Here is an 18328-nt window from a genome sequence, read left to right as displayed (position 1 = left end):
TATTTTCTTCAGCATCTACACTGAAATGCTCCTGGCAAGATTAAAGGAAGCAGAGTTGGATTCTATATATATTGAATGCCAGGCAATTTGGACACTTTACAGCAAAGTCTTTTTGAAAAAAGTTGTACCAGTTTCAGAATAAATCTAGAGAGTGCATGGAGTGATCACATTGTTAGCGAAGAGGTTCCAGTGAGCAGGTCAAACCCACCAGCAGTTGAAACTCTTCCGTGTTCTGGTATTCATTTACATTGGCCCTTTATACTGGTTTCCAGACATGTGTTGTCTAATTCCAGGACACGAGCCTGCAGCATCTCCAAGTTTCCTCCACACAACCTGTAAAAAACCAGGAAATGTGTGTCAGTTATCTTTCTAGAAAGTCATAACTAGGCACACAAGGGTATGCTTTCCAGAGGGCTTACACTGTACCTATTAAGCACGAATTCTACAGGGAGATAGGGATGATTCAAATCCTAAAAAGAGCTGCACCCTTCCAAGTCCTACAAACCAAAGAACTAAGAACTCACATGTTAAAACTGCCATGGAGACAATTCCAAAAATTACAGCCCCCACCCTTTCTCCCACCCACATCCCACAACATTTGCAAACTTTTACAAAGTGAAACAACACCATTGTATCCTCAGTAGTATTGTCCTCACCCGCAGCTGCCAATGGACAGCACAGCATGATGTTGCCTCCTCACATACTAGGTGCTGTACATGAAAAAAGAAACTTCCTGAGGTTGCAGTTATTAGTAACATCCTTTTGATTTCACTGGGTTGTACTGTATTGTTGGAGAGCACGTACCACAGCAACTGAGTCAAATCAGTGCCTCAGTGGAAGACCTCCCAGGGACCCCACATACATCACCTTGAGTTCTTTGATGGTAAGAAGGCAGGATAGAAATGTAATATACAAGTGCACACTAACAAACCAGCTCCAAGAGGTTGGCTCAAATGGCAAAGCTATCACAGACAGCTATTTTAACATGGCAACTAATTGCAATGATGGCTTCTTCATCAGAATGAATGAGGCCTACTGTAACCTGATAGGTGGTTATGCTACCCATATATCTTGCATGTATCTAAATGTGAATGTTTCCTCTTCAATGCTTCTTCTTGGGCATTTTCTATGGTCACCCAAACAAATTAAAGAAGGGGGCACAGTTATAACAAGAAAGACACAAGAGATGAGGCCAATAAATTACAGCTACTATTTAGTAAGTTGTTCTTAAAAATGATTTGGTTGTCTTTATCAAGGGGATTTATTCAGCAGTTAGCTAGGCATGTTTCCTTCCAATACAAAAGCTGTGAAAGACCTGTATCTCCAAAAATGACTGTGACCATGTTTGGAAACATGCTTGGAGACTGGTTAGAAGGCTCAGCTCAACTACACAAGTTTTCTTGCAAGGAGATGCAATTTGTGTCTAGCTAACTGCTGAATCAATTCTCCTGATGATGACAATTGAAATTCATTGGGAGTGACTTATTCAATAACAACTGTATCTAGTAGACCATAAGCAATCCTGGCAAGGACATGTTCTGTTTGATTCTTTTTCCAGCATGTAGCAGAAAGTTATCTGCATAACAAGGGACAATCATAACCATCACAACGTTCTGACATGTTACAGAGCCATGATAAGATCATAGCTGACCACTTCCTGGATCAAAACATATTTGATTCAATTTTCAGGAAGTGATGCTGTCTATGAAGTTTCAGAGCATCCATGTACCAAGACACCTTGCCAGAAGAAAACCCACTGGGACAGTCTCACCTTATCAGTCACTACCTATGATGAAAGTGAGCAGCAACATGCAGTGCAGCCACATTAGCCAGTAAGCATAAAGGTGCCATCTTGAAAAATAATGAAATCCATTTCCAGCACCTCAGATGTTTGTTCACTACTGTGTTAAGCAGTGAAAGCCTGAGGGACAAGCAAACAGTATGGAACGAGCCACCACTTCAAAGAATCTCGCTGAACAGCTGCTTTATTTTCTTGAAACAGAATCCAACCACTGGTCCATCATGGTCAGTACTTTCTACTGTCTGGCAGTGGTTCTGCAGGGTCTCAAGCAATGAAACAACTCTCCCAACACCTGTTACCTAACATCCTTGACCTGGAAATGCCAGTGATTAAACCGGACACCTTTTGAATGCAAAGCATTCTGCCGCTGGGCCATGCTCCCTTCAGGAGAAAGGAATTCTTCTGTACCTGCTATGTGAGATCCTTTAACTGGAGGCGAAAGGATATGAACCTAGGACTTTTTGCATCTGAGGCACATGTTACACCACTGAGTCACAGCCCCTTTCTTTGGGTAGACTGGCTAAAGGAGACCTTGTTATGAGACTATGGAGAGATGCTGCCAGATAAGGTCCATTGACCTGACAGAAGAAGACATTGGATTTATACCTTGCCCTTCACTCAAAGTCTCAGAGCAGCTTACGATCTCCTTCCCTTCCTCTCCCCACAACAGACACCCTGTAAGGTAGGTGGGGCTGAGAGAGCTCTGAGAGAACTGCTCTTGACAGAACAGCTCTGAGAGAACTGTGACTGATCCAAGGTCACCCAGCTGGCTGTATGTGGAGGAGTAGGGAATGAAACCTGATTCCCCAGATTAGAGTCTGCTGCTCTTAACCACTGTACCAAACTGACACTATGCGGAAACCCCTTAAAATCATGCAGTGCACCAGTAAGCCATTTTGTCTAGACTAGTCCATTCTTCAATAGTGAAAGCAGGTTGCCTATACATATAGACATACAAAGAAAGCATATATTGACTTCCATTTCCCAAACTGAAACATCTATAGAAGCCCATACAGATGCCACTGCCTCTGGCTAACTTCAGCAATGTGCTGCCAAAGACCCGAGCCATACAAGAGTTTGCTTCCCTTTCGTTAACAGGAAAATGTCAGTGTTCATTCACAAGAGCACTCTTCTAATATTACATACCCATGCTAGTAGAGTCCTCATGAAAACAGTTATTTGTGTACTGGCTACAGTGATTTCTACACCGTCTCTTGTAATAATGGCCATTACATTTACTGCCACTGGTAACAGCATAGACAGTTAGGGGCCCTACAGGGAATCAAAAGGGGTATAGATGATTGACAAGTTCTTCCTGACCAAAATCTTCCACTCCAGGATAATGTAAGCTATTAGGGGCTTGAGAAGGCCAATTTCCACTCCCATCTGCTTCCAACATCTTTGACTGACTGTGGTGAGAGGAACCCCGTGCCTGGCCACTCTTCCAGCACACCAGCAGAAGGGCAGCTGTTAGAAGCCCTTATGGCAGCACATCACTGGAGAGAGACAGGAACCAGAAGGGAGCAACCCACAGCTACAGCACTGGGCACGGGATAGTTGGGGTGGGTCACAGATGGCCAGGGCACAAAGGCATCCCAGATGGCAGAGACACTATGAGCTGGGCAACTGCACAGGCCTGGGGAAGGCCTTAAAAGAGCTGCTAGGAGGGAGCTGGAATAGGTGGGACACTGTAGGGATGCAAGGAGTGGGGAAACTACTGCCCAGACCAGCCCAACACTAGCTTGTAACTGTGATACATGGAAGTAAAGGGGTGATGTTTCAGCAACCTCAACCACCTTCTTTCTTGTGTGCCTGCTGCACATGCCACTCTCCAGCCTGCTGTGCCCTGCAGCCTTTATGCCCCACCCCCACCAGTCCAGGCCCAACGACAGCGACTCTCGACTGCCATCAACACTCTGAGCCTTATACAGAACACTCAGTACTTATTGAGTCGTTCTGGCTTTCTACTGCTTTTTAATTTCAAATGTCCTATTCTTTTCTGCATACCTGAGGAGTCTCCTGATAAACTGAAACCCCAGCTGTATCTGTAGGTGGCCTCTCCTGCTACCCGGCTGATAGCTGCTCAGCTGGATATCCTAGTATTCTCCTTTCCATGCAACAGCAACATTTACTGAAGTCTGAGGCTATTTCTTCTTCCTCTTATCTGCTCTTTTGTAGAATGTGTCTTCACTGTACCCATTTGTCAAAATAGCAAACAGCCTCCTTACGTTGTGTTGCTAGGGGTACTGACGCTGAGATGAGAGGCTTCGGCAAAACTGCTCATTATTCAAGCACATCTCCCAACAACCAGTTTTCTGCTCAGTGAGCAATAGAAAATATTTACCGAGGAGATAATGCTGATGCAGCAAGAAAGTGAGAGTTGACACTTTCAATTGCCTTGCTTTCCATGAGAAGTGATGTCCTTTAGCTGATGGGAAGGGACGCACCACATAGAATCTGAATGTGCAGACTGAAAGGCATCCACCACTGCTATGAGTAAATTACATCCTTTCCCTTCATGCTTTCAGTAACCATTTGCACAGGAACAATTACAGACAGATCCAAAAATGCTTCAGAAGTTTTTGGAAAACAACACTTGGTACAGGGCTGGTCTTAGCCAATGGGCAACAGGGGGCACCTGCCCCACGCTCTGACCACCCACAGCTGTGCCGTCTGAAGAAGGTGGAGGGGACACAAGAAAAAGCACAGGCTCCTGCTGCCACTCTTTCCTGCTCCATTTTTTTTTAAAAAAAAGCCAGGGCTCCTGCTGCCCCTCTTTCCTGCTCCATCTGGGGCTTGGGCAGCAGGCTTGTGGCAGCAGCTGCAGCTCTCACCAGCCTCACAGGGGAAGAAAGGCCACCCTTTGACTGGTGCTGCTGGGAGGACAGTGGAGGGACGGCAGCAATCGAGTAGCCCCATCCTGAGCTTTTGCCTGAGACCCTATAATTACTAAGACTACTCCTGACTGGGTTTTCAAATTTAGCATGGTGTTTATCTATTACTATAGGACTTCCACTTAACTGTGGAGATACCAAGTTCTTCTGCCAGAGAAGGTATTATGATCAGATTTCTCCAGCTTCAGCATAACTGTACCCAGTTCCAACGTAGTTCAATGTTTTGAATGCTTTGTTGTTGTTGTTGGTTGTTGTTTAAAATAAAAACAGTTATTAAAAAAAAAAAGATTTCTCCAGCTACAATCCGATAGACAAATCATTATATTCATGGAGGATAGGGCTCAAAATCACTTTTGGCCATGATAGTTAGTAGAACCTCTACATCCAGAGGCATTATACCTCCAAATATATGATGCTGGAGACAAACAACAATGCAGAGCAGTTTCTTTCATGCCTAGCTTGTAAGCTTTCTGGAGGAGTCTGGCTAGCCCCTGCTGGAAACTGAACGTTATGCCTTTGGTCTGATCAAGCAAGGCTATTCCTGTGTTCAGACGCTAGTATTCCAAGGAGGTCTCCCATCCAAGTACTTCCCAGAGTCGACCCTGCTTAGCTTCTGAGGTCTGACAAGATCGGGCTTGCCTGGGCTATCCAGGTCAGGGCCCAGCAGTAACATCTGAGTGGCATTTTAGGCTGCGGCAGGACAGGAAAGCTGCACTCTATGGACAGAAACCCTTTCTGTACATGGAAATCTCCAGTACATCCAAGCCATTATCTGTGTGCTGGAGGGGCAGAAGAATTCCATCCACAAAAACAAAGACTTTAATTGAAGAATATATAAACTGTGTATAAATTGGAGCTAGGGTTGTCATATGCTTTGGACAACTGCATGTTCACCTTCTGCTCTCTTTTGCATCTCAGCCTGCCCATTCTTAACTCACAAGGGCGCATTAGTGTTCATGGTTGCAGATGCAAAAACAAGCTTTATGTTAATGCTGTAACTATAGTTCTGTTTCCCCTTCCTTAATGCTCCTCAGTCATGAAAATGTAGACAAAGACTGTGACCTTAGTGAGACAGAAAAAATGCTGTCGTCAGGGAAATGTGCAATGTAAGTTTTTCATGCACTTAATTTTGTATTCTCTCTTTGAAGCTCGAAATCGTATTTGGAGAAATGTTATGAATTTTTTAAAATGCTGACAATATGCTGTGAATGTATTTTAATATGGAAATGAGACCAATTACCCTTTAATTCTCCTGTAGTGTGGATTTACTGACTTTAGGAGAACGTGACGGTTGCTGTGCTCTGGTCAGCTGTGCATGTTGTACATTCTCAGTGAAGAGGAGGGGGGACGAAGGCTAAGCAGTTACCTCTGGAAATGGAGTCATTTTGTATTTTATTCTCCATTTAGAATTTTGAGAAAGAAGGCACATTTTCTTTCTGCCTTCACAGCGGAAGAAATATGTGACCTTGACCACTCAGCATTGGTATGGAACACCATACTCATATGAGATATCGGTACAAGGGAGGGGGTAAGCCTATTTCACCACCGCGGAAGCAATAGTGCTGGGCTAGCAAATGTATGAATTGGAGCCCAGAACACAAATAAGACAAATCTCTGTGGAGCTACACACAGCAGCAATCTCAGTGATTCTGGAACCCTGGGCAAACCTGGAGGCTGGAGCCCAAGAAACACTGGGTGGATGGGGGAATGGCACAGTCCCCACCAATGTTCCCTCTAAGCTGTGGAGCCCTGTGAGCAAAAATTCTACTTTGTGAGCTACTGGCACTAAAGTTGTGAGCAAGCGATTTGACTACTGCATAAATTAGTTTGCTCTGGAGCCATCCTTCCCGGGCTAAGACAAAAATGGGTGAGCCGGAGGCTAAAAAACTGTGAGCTAGCTCACACTAACTCAGCTTAGAGGGAACACTCCCCACCCAGCTCACTGCTGCCACTGTTGAAGTCTGACAGTCAGGCACTGAGTGGGCATAACCTAGGCAGCTCCTTGTCCGGCCCACATTACTTTCTCATTTTATACTGTTGATATTCCACAAATGATTAACAAAAGTGAGTGAGTCCAAGTGAGCAGACTGTCATTTTATGACCATTATCAGACTTATTTTGGAAGAAAGCAATATCAGGCTTCATATTAATCTCTAGGCCCTCAAATGGGTTGAAGAGGCCAAATGGAAAATAACTGGCTGTTGGTACTTGAAGGGCTGGCAAATCAACCTTGTGACCTTTGGATAACAATTCAGGTACAGGGACAAACCATTCGTTTAACCAGGACAGGACTTGGCCCTGATGCATCCTTCAGCTGGTGCTGTGATTTACACTACACAAGAGATGCATTAGACTGCAGATAACCCCTCCATTCTGTCATTAAGTGGCCCCCTCCTGGGCCATCTGTTGTAACGGGTTCATGTCAACATAACTTCACTTGTCTGTTTTTTGATTGGGCTAAAGGGCCCAAGTCCACTCAAATTTTAGGCCTTTAAAAAGTTGGTCTTTCTGTTCTTTGTTCATAGCTAGCGACAGCTATCATGAAGTAGGATGAACTGACCTCAGAATGGACCAGGCTCTTGCCTGGCAAGATGCTCTTTGAACAGAGATGTGGATTGCTCCTGACTTCAACCCAGAAGGGCAACATCTGGTAACTTTGAATTAATGTCATACTGTGTAGTTAAGTTTCTTAAATGCAGCTTTTTATTTTAGTTCTCACTGCTAATGTTCTTTTGAAATATTCTTGCACATTTTAATAAATATTCTTTGATTACACTGGAGTGTTTTGTGCTTCAGGTGCCTCAATCCTATTCCAGTACCTTAGACCTTAAGAGTCCACCTACCAAGTTAATTGTCGTGGAAACTCATTCTGCAAGTGGCCTACCCTGCAGGTTTTACTTTCTTGATTAATCCCAGAAAAGTTAGAAGCTTGCCCCTTAGCTTCTGGCTGTGTGGGTGATCCAAGGGGCTGGTGACAGATACCAGAACTGGTGAGTGCGTGGACGCCCCTGGGTTTTATAATTTTGTGATCTGCCGGTCTGTACCAAGAATCCCTTGGATTTGGGATTCTTGATGTCCACTACATACAAACCTACCAGAACCACCACCATCTGCATTTGCAGAATTCTGCATTTGCAGAATTCTGCATTTGCAGAATTGTAACACAGCAAGACCACATGGGAACTTTCCAGCTTTTTCTGGTTCATCAATGAAGGCGTAGAAACATCTAGTATTCACAGATGTTTCCATGTCCTATCATATTTAGGGAATTTATCCACAAAAGGATACACATCATTCATATATGTAAGGGGCAAAAACAGGTGAAATATTCAGAGTTTTGTGATCACTGCCCTCCTCTTGTGCACAACCTTGATTGAGATCAAGATCACAGGTGTGTTTTTCCAACGTGAAAAGCCCCTCTCCGTTTCCACTTCAATTACCAACTTGCCTTATTGTTCCAGCTTTTTCGCTGTCATGTACTAGCGACTGACCACCTTGTGTTCTTCTTTACAAGTTGTCACTTCTCACTCAATTTTTGAAACTTCAGAAACTTTTCAGAAACATATTGCTACTCTTTGTCAGATGCAGATTTGATTTCACCTGCGGCAGCAAAAGGAAACGAGTATTTGCTGCAAATCCACATTTTGTCCTGAGCTCAAAATGCAGAAGGAAACCATACCCAACAAAGGAAGGTCAGACAAGCTCAGGGTTTCTCCACTGTCTCAAACTAGCCAGAATTAAATTAATGATTTTCTATCTATGATTATAGTAGAGACCCTGACATTGGCTGGCTTTCACACCCATAAACTGATGCTCATGTTCTACTCTTAGGGACAACATGACATGGGATCTTGCAAAGGCATGGAAGGCAGGTCCATCGGTATACCTATCTTGTTTTGTGTGGTGGTAATCTCTGATGTCCCAAATCACAAGATAGTTAGGAGAAGCAAAATGAGCTTTCTGTTGCATAGCAAACACATCCTAGCTGCTTTCAGAAGCTCAGTTCCTCTGCATGTGGGTCTGCTTTACAGAAATTAATACAAGTAACAAAAGTAAATGTGTAAACATTGAGGCCCATGAGCATGCTGTACTTGCACACTTAATGCCACATGCACCAGGGTCAGCAACCCAATTTAAAACAAGATGCTAGCTGCATGGAACCCCAGGCAAGTGTCTCTGAAGTGTCTAGTATCCATTTTAAACCAGGCCTTACAAAAGGCAGGGCAGTTTAAGAGATCCTGGTAAATGTTTATAGAATCATAGAATGTTAGAGTTGGAAGGCACCTTGCAGGTCATCTAGTCCAACCCCCTGCACTCTGCAGGAGTATAGTGAAAGATAGCCCTACATACCTACAACATACCCGAAAGATGGTCGTCCATAAAATCATGAAACACAGTCATAAATAGTAGCTTTGTTTTAAATTTTCAGCTTCCCCCCTGCCCCCAAGGAAAATTAGATATTTAAAACACCCAGTGTTAAACAGTGCAGTTGGCCAATACCCAAAGACCAAGGGGACCATCTGCCTTATATTGAGTCAAACTTTGGGCCCATTTAGCTCACTATTTTCTGCTCTGATTGAAAAGCAGCTCTCTGAGATCACAGGCAGGAATCATTCCGAGCACTTCTATCTCTGATCATTTCACCTGAAAATGTCAGGGAGTGAGCTGTGCAAAGCACATGCTTTGCCACAGAGCTACGGGCCTGTGTTCTGGTTAAGGAACAAATCCCCCTACTGTCACGTAACAGATTAGCCTTATTCAGTCTAGACCTCTGTCTGTCACAAGTTTAGAACAGATGCTCATAGCATGGTGAGTACAGAGAGCCCCAGAAGGTTCAAGCAAGCCAACATTGGAAAGCAATCCCTTCAAGAGATGAGGGTTTAAAGGTCATTAGCCTATCTGAGCTGAAGGAAAATCCCCTCCCAGTTCCAAATCTGGTCGATTGGGAACACCCATCAAGGGCTGAACCAAGTTGTACAGAAAATTTTGGGAAGTGTAATTTGTCATGCAATGCTCCCAGGAAAACCTAGGCTGAGGTGGTACTAGAGATGCTGGTCTTCTCCTGGCAACCTGACTCTGCCCACTGAAAAGAGAGCCCAGCAGGAAGAAATGGGGGGTGGGATTGCCAGCACATTTATAGCCCCGGTCACACGGGCCGGATATCGCGGGGGGGAGGCGTGGCAAATTGCCCCGGCGCAGTTTGACCCGCGATTATACGATCAGATGCGCCGGCAGCATACCACGGGTCCTTCCCTCGAAGTCTATGCATGGATTCTCTAGCATTTTACATATGGATGCTCCTACATTTTACAAAAACTCTATGATAAAATCATAGAATTTTATAAGTTCTAGAAGGCCCACAGATGCCACTTCTGATTTTTACAGGAAAGCACATAAGTGCACCAGCACAAAGCCACTGCTCTTGGTTCCAACCTGCAATGTCTCCCAGGGGTTGCCAGACCACTCCCCCCAGAATGTAATCATTGTGCCTTCATCATGCCCTCGAATAGGTGGTACAGCATAGTGCTTCAGAGACCAAGCAATAGGTTGTCAGCAGATGATTGGAAAATTCTTGGAGATTTAGGGGTGGAGGCTGGGCAGGGCAAAGTTTGAGAAGTGGGACCTCAGTAGGATACAATGCCACAGAGTCCATCCTCCAAAGCAGCCATTTTCTCCAGGGAGAACTTCAGCCCACACCTGGAAATTGGCAACCCTAGCACCGAGCAGAGAGGAATGAAATCTCTTGTTCAAATCTCACCATAGAATCACTGGGTGGCAGCAGGTGGCTGCATTTCTTCAACCTGCAACTCTCAAGTCCTCCAAGCTACCTTCCAGTGTTATTTCAAGGGACACTGAGTCAAGCTACTTTTTTTTTTTTTGCTGGGGAGTCTGTGATCAAATTTCCTCTTGTGTGATCTTAAAAGCAACTGGGGAAGGGTATGTTCAGATTGGGGCATGATGCCCGGGGAGAAGATAACTTGTCTACTCCATTCTAGGCACTTCCCCACTAGAAATACCCCTTCAGCACTTCTATTAGCTTTGGTAAGGGGAAAAAAAATAGGTTCCTGGTATTGAACCAGTCCCTCTTCGTACCAGGAGTCAAAGCAGTTTGGCTGGTGGGGAGGGGGTGGCATAGATATCAGGGGGAAACAGCACTGGCTAGCCCCTCTGTCCCACTATCTGGGGTCCATCTCAAATGAGGAGGCCTTTCTGCTTCTTTCTGAGGTCAAAGCATACCTCGGCAGATGCAGTCACTGATTATCTCCCCTGAGATAAATATATATGAAGTAGCCTTCGTTTGACAGGTCAGCCACTCAACAGAAGGTGGCATTTGTATGTGTGGGGCAGGGATCTTGGCAAAGGAAACAAAAAGGCTGGGAACCCAGGATGCAGCAGATGTGTGCAGAATGCTTCTTTTTTTATTATAGCATTAAATATTTTATCAGACTATGAAATATTTAAAACGTTTACAGAATATATTGGAGATTGTCTTCTCCCCAGAAATGTCCCTCGTCTGTTTCACCGGAAAATATAATTAGAGACATTGTATCCCCCCCTCGGGACAATTTTTCTCCAACCCCAGCCCTTCAGAAGAGCAACCCATTACTTTTCATGTAAGAGGAGAAAAGCTGCCCCACACATTAATGAAGTCCTATTAAGTACTGTTCTGTGGTGGACAAAGGACCATTTTGCAAGACCACAATGGCCATTTCTGTTTGCTTCAATGTACAATAACCAGACATCTCTAGAAAGCACTAAGTAATATCACTGCACAAAAGGACAACTAGAACAACAAAGGACTTCAAACATCTTCCCAACAAGAAAAAAACAAGAGACAGGGGGTCGCCAGCGAACCAGATTAATGTTTCCGAGGGTGCAAGGACTTCCAAAAATGCCCCCCACCAATCCTGTTCATGGGGGACCGGGTATTCTCAGCAACAGACTGGGGGGCATTTCTGGCTGCCATGGGAGTGGGGAGGCAGAGAAATCATGCTCTCTGGGTGGAAGTCCTTGTGCCTGTAGAAATATTAGTCTGGATCCAAGCCAAGGCAGTGATTTAGAAAATTATGAACAGTGTAGCCAAGTGAAAATTTCATTCTCCTCTGTCATTCTGTGATAACCAATGTGGTACAGTGGTTAGAAAGTCGGACCTGGGCTGGGGCCTACTCTCCAATTACTCCTCCTGGGTGACCTTGGGCCAGTCTCTCTCTCTCTCTCTCTCTGCCTGATCTAGCTCACAAGTTTCTTGGGAGGATGAACTGGGGAAGGGAGAATCATGTACACTATCCTGAGCTCCTTGAAGGAGAGGGTGGGATAAAAATGCAATACGATTTCTAGTAGGATTAGGTGGACACTGAATGAAGCCGATTAGCAGCAATTTCAGGGCAGACAAAAGGAAGTGCTTCTTTATACAGTTTAAGCTTATGGAGTTAGTTAACCGTCACAAGGCATGATCGTGTAACACTGATGTTTTTTTAAAATGGATTAGTACATTTCATAGCAGATAGGTCTATGACTAGCTACATGGAAACTCCATATTCCAAAGCAATATAGCTCTGGACACCAGATACTGGGGACGAATCACAATGAAAGTTTTTATGCCCTGGTTGTGAACTTCCTGGAGGCATTTGGCTGGCCACTGTTAATGCCAAAAACGGATATGAATGCCAGACCAAATGGCAGGTCAACTTCCTGTTGTTCTTTTCTAGTGTGACCAGACTCTCTCATGTGCCATCAATCTAAACATAGTTGTGTGAATGAAGAAGCCGGCTACACAGTGGCTAGATATAGAGGGAGACAAGGCTCTTCTGCTTCTCAGAGTTGTGTAGAAGAGGGAATTTATGCAAGTGCAGCTTTTCATTCCCAGCATAGGCACACTGCACCTATGGGAAAGTCAACATGGGTGACGTATGATCGCTGACACACATGGAGAAACATGTGTAAGATGACAATAGCATTGGTAGTGGGTCTCTTTTGCTTTCCCTCTGAAATATGTTGATGTTCAGGTGCAATGGATTACGGATGGTCACAGAACACAAATGGGAGATCTGGCACATACATGGCCACACAGCAAGGCATGTTACCTTGAGGGCATTAACCACCGCTTCAGGCTGCTGAGAAGGTGAGGAGGCCTGGTCACTGAAGCTAGCTGGAGGCCTTGGAGAGCAGAAATTCCCATCTGCCCCTGATGGCATCCTAATGGGACCCTTAGTAGAAAATCAAAAACTATTTAATAATGGAATGAGTGCCATTCTAATCAAGCAGAACAATTCCCCATGATCAGCATCTTCCTACTCTACTTCAGTTTCAGTTCCATTCTGAATATATCATTCCTGCATCTTGTGCCCATATATTGCTTTCGTCTCAAGAAACATATGAAGCTGCTTTGTACTGATTCAGACCATTAGACCATCTTGCTGAGAACAGTCTAAACTGGTTTATCAAAGCTTTATTCAAAGGTCTTTCCCAGTCTTATTTCCTAAGGGTTTTTTATCTGGAGATATAGTGTATCAAACCTGAGCAAAGCATGCGGAGCAACAGGCCCTCCAGTGAACTGTCTCCATACATAAGGTCCCAAAATGTTCTAAGTCTTAATGGGATAATGATAAGTTAAGGGTTTCACCCTAGGAAGTCAAACAGCTTCAGTCTAGAAAACGGAGTCCCACAGAATTCAATAGAATTTAAGTCATGCAGCAACTAAGTAGTTTCAATTATTTCAATGGGATTTCAATTATCTGGATTGGGGTCCAGGGTTGTATTCTTAAAACAGCCAAAGAGATACCCTAACCTAACATGGGGATCAGACTCAACATTTGCGAGCAGGTTGCAATGACAGAGAAGCCAAAATAGTCTTACTATCTGGAGTCACTTGGCACCCTGGACCTCCTGGTGAGTTCATTCTCCTCCTTATGGGGGTCTGGAGACAAGGAGCTGGGGAGGGAGCAGCAGGAAGCTCTCAGTGTGCCCGAGGGAAGGCTGAGCTCAGACAGGCTCAGGCTGAAAGGGGGCCTGAGCAAACACAATTTGGTGGAAGAAGTGGCGTAGCGAGAATGCTGGCAAGGGCCAGCCCCAACCATCACTGCTACACCTGCCAGCTTGAGCCTTAGCAAGTCAGCACTGATTGAGAGAGCAGAAAGAGAAGGGGATGGGATGGAGCCAAGTTCCCCAATGCTCTTGGGCATGGCCAGTGGGAGCAGCCTGGATCAGGCAGAATGGTGAAGGGATGAGCATGGGAGGGGGAGAGACAAGGACTGTGGACAGGTTTCAACAAGCTGGAAGGAGAGGAGCAGCAGCAGTGGGGAAACAGGGGAAATGGAGAGAGTGAGCCCATTGGAGGGCATGGGGAAAGAGAGGAGAGCAACCACATTTTAAAGAGGGAACTTCCCACATGACTGGGGAGGAAGGCAGCTGGAGGGTTCACCAACACAGGAACCAGCCAGCCAGGGGGAAGGAGTCATTCCTTTTGGCTCCAGAACCCATTCTGAGGCTGGGGAAGAGGCCCAGAGACAGCTGACATTACGGCAGAGGGCAGGAGGCTGGACCAGGTGCAGGACATGCCTCACACAAAAGATATCCCAACACAAGCTAACGGCATGGAATACTACACATATTTGGGCCAATATCTGTTTAACTTCACACAAACCACACAGAGCACTTAAGAAAGAGCCTCCACACAGCAAACACTGCATTTAAATGTGTTCTTAGGCCAAGTTCCCATGGAACTGTCTGGTTTCTACCCCATTCAGACCACAGGTAGAGGCTCACTTGATAAACATACTGAAAATTGCCAGAAAGTAAGTTAAGCTAGAATTTTGCTTTCAGGCTCGCTGGTTTTCTACATGCAGTGACTCTTATGTGGGCTGGTAAGCAATTTGAAGAACTACACAGGTTTACTACTGCAGTGAGAAGTAGCCTTAGGGCTATATTAATCAAGATGCTGGGAATGGATCACTGGAGAATTTTTGATTAGTAAATTACAGAAGAGAGGGGCCCTCATTTGGATCAGAGGGGGTGGGGGATTAATGCTTCCCCCCCACACACACACAGTGCCATTTTCCTGGCAACCACAGAGTTGATGGTAGTAATAAATTCAGAGAGGTAGGGTACTCTGCTTCACATATCAATTTAGTACAAGTAACCAAAGCTTCTAGTTGCAGTTATAATTGGATTATGTAAGAACTTCTAACCCTGGGGCACTGCACGCTCTCCTCTTTTCTTCTTGAAAAATTATATTCCACAGTCTGTGGCTTAATCTCAGATGAGTGGGTTAGTCTGTGGTTGTGGGTTAGTATGAGAAGCATCTGGAGATTTGGGTTAATATATCAAGGATGCTGCCTACCATAGGACTGGCCTACATTAGGAGTTAGCAACTAGAAGTCAATAGGCCCATGAATGGAGCCACCTGGCCCCTTAAGAACCACACCAAAGGTACAAGAAGCATGGAGACGTGGAGAGGTAACAATAGCCTGCACCGGCAGGCGAAATTAGGAGACAGAGGGAGGATGGAAAGTTAGGCCATGACCTCTCATTTTCTCCTCAAACTCACCTACAGGAAAACAAGCTGTTGACCAATGTGCTATACCAACATTTCCTAAGCTGTAGGTCTTGACCCAAAAAGTGGGTCATGAATCCTTTGGGAGTGGGTCCCAGACTTTTGAAATTTTATTAATTTGTGCATGGTCTGTTTTCTTTTAAGTGTTTCACTATGCCAAGTAAATTTGGAGTTTTGGGTAGCCATACCAAAAAGGTTGGGAACCACATGCTTTGTGAGATCTTCAGATACCTTCCAAACCAACTATTTTAACAGGCTTGTTTCAGACACTCACCCTGGGGAATCCCCCCCCCCAATGTAAAAAGTGCACAATATATACACATTCCTTGTTAATGGAGTTTCCACCTCCCAATCGCCTTGGTGTTTTTCAACAGTTTCTTGCAAGCTTCTCGGAAAATAAGGCTCAAGAAGTTTCCTGCAGCATTTGAGGGAGTTCAAGGCGATGCTGCAGTTGCTGGGGCAACCTAATCCAGCTGCCTGCTTTGGCAAAAAGCTAAAAATACCCTTGCCGCAGCTTCACAGAATCAGTCCAAACACTGACAGCCACATCACATACTGGGGAGATGCCAGTGACCTTTTCAGCCAGACTTGCTTTTTACCCCCCAAAATAAGACATCTCTGCTTTTGTCCTCCTCAGTTTAAACAATGTTAGAAAGTGGGAGAAACCACTGTTTGTAAATCAACTCTCATTTTTAAAAAGGATGGCTTTAAACAATCAGCAGAACTGAAAAATAATTTCCATCTAGATTGCCAGAGTCTCTGCGTTTGCAGACGTTAATTATAATGAGGCACACTGCACAAGTTGATAGCCAAAATTTTTGTGGAGGGAGGGTCCTTAAAAATCCATGCAAAATAGTAAAAATGTAAACATTTTTAATCTGTTATTTAGCAAAATAATACAAGTAAAATGAAGTTTTATTCTAATTTCAAAAATGATATGCAAAGGATGCAGTGCTAGTAAGTCCAATTTTTTTCAAAGGGGCTTTCTCCCAAGCAAGCATTCTTAGGATTGCAACCATAAACACACATAAAATAAGTGTCAAATGCTTTTAATCATCTCAGAATCTTGTCATTCATTGGCCAGAACACAGGAAAAGGTTTATTTGAACAGCTGGGTAGAATCCTGCCTGCATACCTTTATTAAGTAGTTGAGATTAACTGATTGTTAACTGATTGTCGATTTTAATTTATATTTTGTATGTTTTTAACCTGTCGTAAATCACCCAGAGCCCTGTGATTCAGAAACCTAATAAATTATAATAATTGAGATTTTATCACAGAATATGATTATTATAAATAGGGCTGCCAAGTGGGGGGGGTGGGTTCTATGGTATTATACCCCATTGAAGTCCCTCCCCTCCCTAAACCCTTCCCTCCCCATGCTCCTCCCCCAATTCTTCAGATTGCTTAACCTGGAGTTGGCAATCATCAACCAGATCCTTGACACACAATTTAGCTGCAAAAAAGAAGAGTTGGATTTATACCCTGCCCTTCACTCGGAGCCTCAGAGTGGCTTACAATCTCCTTCCTTTCCTCTCCCCAAAACAGACACCCTGCATGGTAGGTGGGGCTGAGAGAGCTCTGAGATAACTGCTCTTGAAAGAACAACTGTGAGAGAACTGTGGCTCACCCAGGGTCACCCAGCTCGCTGCATGTGGAGGAGTGTGGAATCAAACCCAGTTCTCCAGATTAGAGTCCACCACTCTTAACCACTACACCAAACTGGTACCTGTCAGGGGAGGGCAGAGATATTAGTCAGGAGGGACCAGGAAGCTAAGGAATGGGGCATTTAACTCTTCCTCTCTACACCAGTTTTCCAGTTGAAAACCAGAGTTACCTGGGAAATGACACTTTTGCAGAAAGAAGAGTTGTCCACCTACCCAGCCTCAACACTACAGCCTTGATTCGTATACCCTGCTCCTACAATTGCTTTCTGTGGCTAAATTACACTTGGGGGATTCCAATCACAAGTCCTCGACATCATGTACAGGCTGGCTCTCAGTTCCACGGTTTCATTTTTAAAAAATCCAAACATGCCAAATGTTGATACAGCCATAAATAGTTCTGATTAGTCTCTGATGTATCATCATGGAAATTTATTTTGGAGGGCTAGTGAGCGCTCAATTTCCTCTTCCTTGCCATGGATCTGCTTGCCTTGTACAGCCTGAATGCTCACCATGGTCCAGCTGAGATACACACATAAGTAGGTGTCCAGGCATGCAAGACCTACTAAATCAGGAACTGTGGGCCAAAACTGGATGCACGTTCAAATGCACATAAGAATGCCAGGATGGTGTTGTGCTTAGAGTCATGGACTTGGTTTAAAAAGAAAGAACTTTTTTTAAAAAATGAGAGGAATAGTTAAATGGAAGCTGAAAGGGAAAAGACATGAGAGTCAAATCCCTAGAGGATGCTTGGAAGCTACTTAAAACCACACTAATTGAAGCCCAGATAGAATGCATTCCACAGGTTAGAAGGCCTGTGTGGTTAACAATACAAGTCAAAGAAGCTATAGAAAGTAAAGAGGCTTGTTTTAAAAAGTGGAAGATCTGCCTCAATGAATTGAACAGGAAGGACCACAGGCTCCAGCAAAAGAAATGTAAGTAAATAATTAGGCATGCAAAAAGAGATTTTGAAGAGTGGGTTGCTAAAAGCATCAAGACAAACAATAAACATCTTTTAAAATATATCTGGAGCAGGAAACCAGCCAGAGAAGCGTTGGAGCCTCTGGATGACTAAGGAACAAAAGGATGGGCTCAAGGGAGATGGGGAGATAGCAGAGAAGCTCAATGCATTTTTTGCTTCTGTGTTCACTGTGGAAATTGTGGGACATATACCCATGCAACAGCCATTCTTTTCAGGAAGAGAGTCTGAAGAACTGAGCCAAATTGAGGTGATGAGAGATTACGTTCAAGAGTCTAAACCTATTGGGGAAATTAAAAGCTGATGAATCTGCAGGTCCTGATGGCACACACCAAAGAGTTCTTAGGAAACTCAAATGTGAGATAGTTGATCTACTGCCCCATATATATCACTTATCATTAAATCCAGCCACTGTACCAGAAGGCTGGAGAGCATCTA

At 44.3% G+C, this 18328-nt stretch overlaps 1 protein-coding gene across 1 annotated transcript in view; it reads right to left on the bottom strand.

Moving 5' to 3' along the window:
- Positions 1-243: 243 nt before the first annotated feature.
- CCDC85A (coiled-coil domain containing 85A) overlaps positions 244-18328 on the bottom strand; it is a 209171-nt gene continuing 191086 nt past the window's right edge. Inside the window, exons 4-5 of the mRNA XM_015426926.1 lie at positions 12780-12902; positions 244-333 (exon numbers count right to left, since the gene is read on the bottom strand). Of these exons, the coding sequence (XP_015282412.1) occupies positions 244-333; positions 12780-12902 (213 nt within the window). The remainder of the gene's footprint in view (positions 334-12779; positions 12903-18328) is intronic.

This window comes from Gekko japonicus, unplaced genomic scaffold (genome assembly GCF_001447785.1).
Source record: "Gekko japonicus isolate JY-2015 unplaced genomic scaffold, Gekko_japonicus_V1.1 scaffold141, whole genome shotgun sequence".
In the NCBI taxonomy this organism is placed as follows: domain Eukaryota; kingdom Metazoa; phylum Chordata; class Lepidosauria; order Squamata; family Gekkonidae; genus Gekko; species Gekko japonicus.
Note: the sequence above shows the minus strand (reverse complement) of the source record. Positions and strands in the feature narration are given on the sequence as shown.